Genomic DNA, 7,500 nt, shown 5'->3' with positions numbered 1-7,500 from the left:
AGTAAAAATTATTCTTGTAAAGCTATGCTTCCCTACAGCTACGACCCCAAACGTTCCCAACAATTCCAATCTATATAGTTTTTCACATAGTGCTACTGGTCACCTGTATTGTAGGCCGTTTGCATGGCAGAGAAGGGCAGCCCCTGTGCAAGAAGACTGGGAGTTGCTATGGAGACCACAGGCGTGGTGAGTGCTTGTGACACTTGAGCACCAGCCAACCTCTGAGCATTCTGGGAATAAAAGACCAAAGTCTTTTTAAATTACAGTACTTTCAGATGTGGACAGCATTGATCAACATATTGTGAGACACCAGCACTTTCAGTGAAAACGTCTTTTGCATGCTTGAGTACCAGTGATGATAAGATAAGTCATGACAAGGTCCCAGGTAGGTGTCAACAGACGTCTCGTGACATGCATCAAACACGTACCTGGAGGCGCTGCGTAAACCTTTAACCTAAGCCATTTGTTATTAGGTCAATCTTTGCATGCTACATGGGTGGAGGCAGATGACGATATGCATTCAGATGAATGGGGAACGTACTGCCAGGTGCCAGCAGCACCTCTGTGGTGTGACGTCCATGGTGTCAAAAGGTGATGGGGGGGAAGTGGGCTCGGGTCAAAAACAATAACACGACTCAAGTGCGGCGGCGTGCTGCTACAAAATTTCACTTTTCTTGAAAGAGATGCTAAAGTTCCTTCTCACTGCAAGCATTACTGCAGAGTGAGGCTCAGTCCAGAAACAACCCCTGGTCTCTACTCCCTAGATGAGAGCAGAGATTGCTCAATGTATTCGCCCCATCTCGTCTTCTATGTCAGGCATGCTTTTTTTGTTGCTTGCTTAAATCAATCCAGTGCCACTGGATCTACACTATATGAAAAGGCAACGAGGCTAGCTCGGGGTTGTTTACAGAGAGAGCTTCTGTTTACAGTACCATGAGACACCAGACATCTGCAATTCGGATCATACACGTGTCACCGATTAGGACGCTACGCAATCATGTTGGAATCACTCCAACATGATCGTGGGCCCGCGTGCATTCAGGTGTCTACCCAGAACTACCATGACATGCCATACTGGACCAAGACCAACACAAAAGGGACTATCTGTTATCAGGCTCGAATGACACTCATGAAGGCGCTGTGACCATGTTGATGCGAAAAGGTCAACGGTCGTTGACGCATGCGGTGGGCTGGGAGGGGGGGAATCACCTCGTTCACCAACTCCAGCTCCTCCTCTGTCTGCAAGGGGCGGAGTTACGCAAACAGTTACAACTCGGATCTGTTTTTCCGAACCCGGGTACACCGTCTCTGAATTTTAATACTATTAAACTTCTGCCTGCGTTAAAGTTCAAGACGCTGTGCGATGCGACGGGCCGTTACGAGACGGGCTCAACCACTTTGGTCTGGAAGGGGGGAACGAACGGCTCAACGTTTTTGTTGGTATGTTTGCGGTTCTGGCTCACCATCTGCATCAGGCCCTTCCCGCCCTGCGAGGTGATGACCCGCAGGTCTGGCTTGCGGCTGCTGCTCATCTGGGGACTGGGAGGCGGGGGCGGAGACTTGGCCGGGACCACTTTCCCCAGGCTGTTGCCGTTGGAGACGGAGAGGAGGCCCGGGGAGGCCCTGGCGCTGATGTAGCCGTTAGCTGGAGACGGAGAGAGAACAGAGGGGTGGATCGATGAGGAGAGAGAACAGAGAGGGGATCGATGAGGAGAGAGAACAGAGGGGGGGATCGATGAGGAGAGAGAACAGAGGGGGGGATCGATGAGGAGAGAGAACAGAGGAGGGGATCGATGAGGAGAGAGAACAGAGGGGTGAATCGATGAGGAGAGAGAACAGAGGGGGGGATCGATGAGGAGAGAGAACAGAGGGGGGGATCGATGAGGAGAGAGAACAGAGGGGTGAATCGATGAGGAGAGAGAACAGAGGTTCGATGAGGAGAGAGAACAGAGAGGGGGGGATCGATGAGGAGAGAGAACAGAGGGGGGGATCGATGAGGAGAGAGAACAGAGGTTCGATGAGGAGAGAGAACAGAGGAGGGGATCGATGAGGAGAGAGAACAGAGGGGGGGATCGATGAGGAGAGAGAACAGAGAGGGGGGGATCGATGAGGAGAGAGAACAGAGAGGGGGGGATCGATGAGGAGAGAGAACAGAGAGGGGGGGATCGATGAGGAGAGAGAACAGAGGAGGGGATCGATGAGGAGAGAGAACAGAGGGGGGGATCGATGAGGAGAGAGAACAGAGAGGGGGGGATCGATGAGGAGAGAGAACAGAGAGGGGGGGATCGATGAGGAGAGAGAACAGAGGTTCGATGAGGAGAGAGAACAGAGGAGGGGATCGATGAGGAGAGAGAACAGAGGGGGGGATCGATGAGGAGAGAGAACAGAGAGGGGGGGATCGATGAGGAGAGAGAACAGAGAGGGGGGGATCGATGAGGAGAGAGAACAGAGAGGGGGGGATCGATGAGGAGAGAGAACAGAGAGGGGGGGATCGATGAGGAGAGAGAACAGAGAGGGGGGGATCGATGAGGAGAGAGAACAGAGAGGGGGGGATCGATGAGGAGAGAGAACAGAGAGGGGGGGATCGATGAGGAGAGAGAACAGAGAGGGGGGGATCGATGAGGAGAGAGAACAGAGGGGGGATTCACTACCGAGGCCCAGCAGGATGAGGATGAGGATGAGGATGAGGATGGATTCAGAAGAGAGATTCCCCTGGGAACAACTCAGATTAGCGCCCGATTTGTCCAAATAATCTAGAGAGAATTCCTTTTCCAGAGTGCTTTCCTTCATGAATACCTGGAAGGACTTGGTGAATCGAGGACAAAAAACACACTCTTGACTTGCTCCCAAAATGCGCTGTTTTTGATGTATGACCGGTTTGAGAGTCATAGTTCCCCTAGGTACACCTTACCATTACAAAGTTAAGATCAAAATGTGCACATGCTCACTATTCAATATGACAAAATGTCTACAGGGTTGTTCTGACCTCCCAATTAGACCAGGCTGCATGCTTCTGTCTTGCTTTGTCACACTAGGCCCCCCCCCCTCTCTCATGAAAGCCTGGGACTATTAAGAGGAGGAGGAGGAGGAGGGGGAGGAGGAGGAGGAGGGGGGGTGACACCTGACCCCTTTTGAATCTCTCCCTCTCCCACATTGTTATGGTTTCTCTGAAACAAGTGCTGAGGATTCCAGTCATGCCCGCTGACGTCAATGGTGACATTCCAGGATCTGGGGCCGTCCTGGAGGTGATGGGACGGCCGTGGAGGAGAAGGAAGAGACGGAGGCCAGATCCAGACTCAAGATGGAACCTATAATTACTAATCAGTCACTCTTGGCACTGAACGTTCAGTGAAGTCAGTGGTACTCTTCCACTCAGCGCATGGGTAACACCTTACAATAAGGGTACATTAAGAAGCATTAGTTAAAGGAAAATGCTCGTTTTTGACAACCTGGACCTTATTTACGACATATTATAAGAAGTTTGACTCACCGAGATCACTTTTGTGTTGTTCGGAGGCCTGTAGAAGAAATTTAAAATCCAGTGCGAGCCAGTATATCAGGGGTGTCAAACTCAAATACACAGTGGGCCAAAATTTTAAACTTGAACAAAGTCGCGGGCCAACATTGAACAAATGAATATTTTAATATGGACCCAAACAAGTTTTGCTTTAACATTGAATATGGAACAAGCAACGCTTATTACCATACAATATATAACTTAATAGTGCAGACATGCAAAATCGAATTTCAAATAAAAAACACATCAATGTTATTCATTTATAAAATACAATTTAAATAAAAATCGTATGCCTCTTTTCTATTTGCAGCCTTCTGATTTAAATATCAAAATAAACTTTTTTCACAGGCTATTAAATTTAAAAATAAAATAACAATAATAAATTAATCATGTCCAGGTCCTTGTACTTGTCGTGGTGTTTCGTTTCATAGTGTCGTCTAATGTTGTACTCCTTAGTTATAGCCACGTTGGCTCCACAAACAAGGCAAACAGGTCTATCTTTTACATATGTAAACAGATATTCTGCCTCCCACCTGTCCAGAAAGCTTCTGTTTTCTGCCTTTCTTTTCGCCATTTTAAAGAAGGGGTAACACGGTTACAGTTGTAGTATGAGATTGCTATGACTACTGTCACAGAAGAGAGGGCGTTTCTGGGTCCTGTCTTGATTGACGCGCCAAAACCACAGCAGAGCATTATGGGATTTGTAGTATTAGCGGTGAATGCGCTGTATAATACTGGCAGGCCAGCTCTAGTAGTCATTTGGTATTGTCTCGCGGGCCAAATATAATTACACTGCGGGCCAAATTTGGCCCGCGGGCCAGAGTTTGACACCCATGCAGTATATCCATGTAATAACGTCGGACGGGGCACTGAGAATGCAGTTTCTCAAAATCCATTTTCGGCCGCTAAACGGTTGTTTTCATCAATCAGATTGGATGAATCTACAGTAGAGATTCCTCAACGCCAGCCATTGTTGTTTTGGTTTTCAAACACGGGGTCTTTAGCCTCTGTAATATGATCTTTACACGCCTCTCCCCCACTTGCTCCAGCACGCATGCGCACAGGCCAGCGCGCAGACTGGCTATTCTCCCTCACATTCTCTGCGCTACGATCGTAGTTGGTGCCGAGAATATTGTCGTCGTCATTCGTCAGCAACAATCCGATCGTAGCGCAGAGAATGTGAGGGAGAATAGCCAGTCTGCGCGCTGGCCTGTGCGCATGCGTGCTGGAGCAAGTGGGGGAGAGGCGTGTAAAGATCATATTACAGAGGCTAAAGACCCCGTGTTTGAAAACCAAAACAACAATGGCTGGCGTTGAGGAATCTCTACTGTAGATTCATCCAATCTGATTGATGAAAACAACCGTTTAGCGGCCGAAAATGGATTTTGAGAAACTGCATTCTCAGTGCCCCGTGCGACGTTATTACATGGATATACTGGCTCGCGCTGGATTTTAAATTTCTTCTACAGGCCTCCGAACAACACAAAAGTGATCTCGGTGAGTCAAACTTCTTATAATATGTCGTAAATAAGGTCCAGGTTGTCAAAAACGAGCATTTTCCTTTAATGCATTATTAAGCATTAAGTAACAGTTAACTAATGTCTCTATTAACCATTGAATAATGTTATTTATGTTAACTAAGGTTAACTCACCTAACCCTAACCTTAACTAAGGTATTAATTAACATAAGTAACCTAACCTAACCCTAAATAAGCATTAGTTAACAGTTTACTAATGTTTTTTGTGACCCTTATTGTAAAGTGTGACCAGCGCATGCATACATGCTTTCAGACGGACGTGGTGATACTCACGGACTGGACTTGGGCAGCCGCCATTGGAGTTGTTTGGGTCGCCTCCCAGAAGAGCCCCTGAGTAACGGATGAAAAGAACCAGCTATGATGAAGGGAACATGCCACTGAACATCAGTCCCTAGTCCAGTAGACCAGTGACCCCCGGCTCTGTGGGGACGAGGCGGACGGCTCCGTGTCATCCTCATGCGCGGCGGAACGCTCTTCGTCCTTTCACTCACCTGCGCTGGCCGGTCGCTGTGGCAACCCCGGAGACACTGCGTTTCTCTGGAGCGCCGGTTGCTGTGGCGACAGGAGGTGGGGATCCGAGAGGGATGAGGTCGTGACGTAAGAGGTGGTTACCAGGGCGTTACCAGGGTTACTGAACTGCAGCGTGTTCTGATTGGCGGCCTGAACTGTGACTGGCATGGAAAATGTTGGGGGCGGGCCAGCAGACTGCTAGAGTTCGGGGGGAGAGAGGGGAGAGAGGGGAGAGGGGGGAGAGAGGGGGGAGAGAGGGGAGAGAGAGGGGAGAGAGAGGGGAGAGAGAGGGGAGAGGGGGGAGAGAGGGAGAGGGGGAGAGGGGGGAGAGAGGGGAGAGGGGGGAGAGAGGGGGGAGAGAGGGGGGAGAGAGGGGAGAGCGGGGAGAGAGGGGGAGAGAGGGGAGAGAGGGGAGAGAGGGGAGAGAGGGGGAGAGAGGGGAGAGAGGGGAGAGGGGGAGAGAGAGGGGGAGAGAGGGGAGAGAGGGGAGAGAGAGGGGAGAGAGAGGGGAGAGAGAGGGGAGAGAGAGGGGAGAGAGGGGAGAGAGGGGAGAGAGGGGAGAGGGGGAGAGAGGGGGAGAGAGGGGAGAGAGGGGGGAGAGAGGGGAGAGAGGGGAGAGAGGGGAGAGGGGGGAGAGGGGGAGAGAGGGAGAGAGGGGGGAGAGAGGGGAGAGGGGAGAGGGGGGAGAGAGGGGGAGAGGGGGGAGAGGGTAGAGAGGGGAGAGAGAGGGAGAGGGGGAGAGAGGGGAGAGAGGGAGAGAGGGGAGAGGGGGAGAGAGGGGAGAGGGGGGAGAGGGGGGAGAGAGGGGAGAGGGGGGAGAGAGGGGAGAGAGGGGGGAGAGAGGGAGAGGGGGGGAGAGAGGGGAGAGGGGGGAGAGAGGGGAGAGAGGAGACAGGGAGAGAGGGTAGAGAGAGAGGGGAGAGAGGGGAGAGAGGAGAGGGGAGAGAGGGAGAGGGGGGAGAGAGGGGAGAGAGGGGAGAGGGGGGAGAGAGGGGGGAGAGAGGTAGAGGGGGAGAGGGGGGAGAGGGGAGAGAGGGGAGAGAGGGGGGAGAGAGGGGAGAGAGAGGAGAGGGGGGAGAGAGGAGACAGGGGAGAGAGGGGAGAGAGGGGGGAGAGAGGGGAGAGAGGAGACAGGGGAGAGAGGGAGAGAGGGGGGAGAGGGGGGAGAGAGGGGAGAGGGGGGAGACAGGGGAGAGAGGGGAGAGAGAGGGGAGAGGGGGAGAGAGGGGAGAGAGGGGAGAGAGAGGGGAGAGGGGGGAGAGAGGGGAGAGGGGGAGAGAGGGGAGAGAGGGGAGAGAGGGGAGTGAGAGGGAGAGAGGAGGGAGGGGGGAGAGAGGGGAGAGAGGGGAGAGAGGGGAGAGGGGGGAGAGAGGAGGGAGGGGGAGAGAGGGGAGAGGGGGGAGAGGGGAGAGAGGAGAGAGAGGGAGAGAGGGGAGAGAGGGGGAGAGAGGGGAGAGAGGGGAGAGAGGGGGGAGAGGGGGTGAGAGGGGGAGAGAGGGGAGAGAGAGGGAGAGGGGGGAGAGGGGGGAGAGGGGAGAGAGGGGAGAGAGGGGAGAGAGAGGGGAGAGGGGGGAGAGAGGGAGAGAGGGGGGAGAGAGGGAAGAGAGAGGGGAGAGAGAGGGGAGAGAGGGGAGAGGGGGGAGAGGGGGGAGAGAGAGGGGAGAGAGGGGAGAGAGGGGAGAGGGGGAGAGAGGGGAGAGAGGGGAGAGAGGGGAGAGGGGGGAGAGAGGGGGAGAGGGGGAGAGAGGGGAGAGAGGGGAGAGAGGGGAGAGGGGGGAGAGGGGGGAGAGAGGGGAGAGAGGGGAGAGAGGGGAGAGGGGGGAGAGGGGGGAGAGAGGGGAGAGAGGGGAGAGGGGAGAGAGGGGAGAGAGAGGGGAGAGAGGGGAGAGAGAGGGGAGAGAGGGGGAGAGAGGGGAGAGGGGGGAGAGGGGGGAG

At 53.4% G+C, this 7,500-nt stretch overlaps 1 protein-coding gene across 5 annotated transcripts in view; it reads right to left on the bottom strand.

Annotated features, from left to right (window-relative positions):
- Positions 1-7,500, bottom strand: part of LOC311323057 (myocyte-specific enhancer factor 2D homolog) — a 26,065-nt gene that overhangs the window by 6,228 nt on the left and 12,337 nt on the right. For 3 of the 5 annotated variants that reach the window (XM_084455193.1, XM_084455195.1, XM_084455196.1), the window contains exons 5-8: positions 5,547-5,760; positions 5,329-5,385; positions 1,464-1,645; positions 104-230 (exon numbers count right to left, since the gene is read on the bottom strand). In XM_084455193.1, coding sequence (XP_084311319.1) covers positions 104-230; positions 1,464-1,645; positions 5,329-5,385; positions 5,547-5,760 — 580 coding nt within the window. Of the gene's footprint in view, positions 1-103; positions 231-1,463; positions 1,646-5,328; positions 5,386-5,546; positions 5,764-7,500 lie in introns of all 5 variants that reach the window. The other 2 variants (XM_084455192.1, XM_084455194.1) reach the window with 1 other exon arrangement.

Source organism: Borostomias antarcticus (genome assembly GCF_949987555.1).
Source record: "Borostomias antarcticus genome assembly, chromosome: 21".
Lineage (NCBI taxonomy): Eukaryota > Metazoa > Chordata > Actinopteri > Stomiiformes > Stomiidae > Borostomias > Borostomias antarcticus.
The sequence above is the reverse complement of the archived record's forward strand: the minus strand, read 5'-3'. Positions and strand labels throughout refer to the sequence as shown.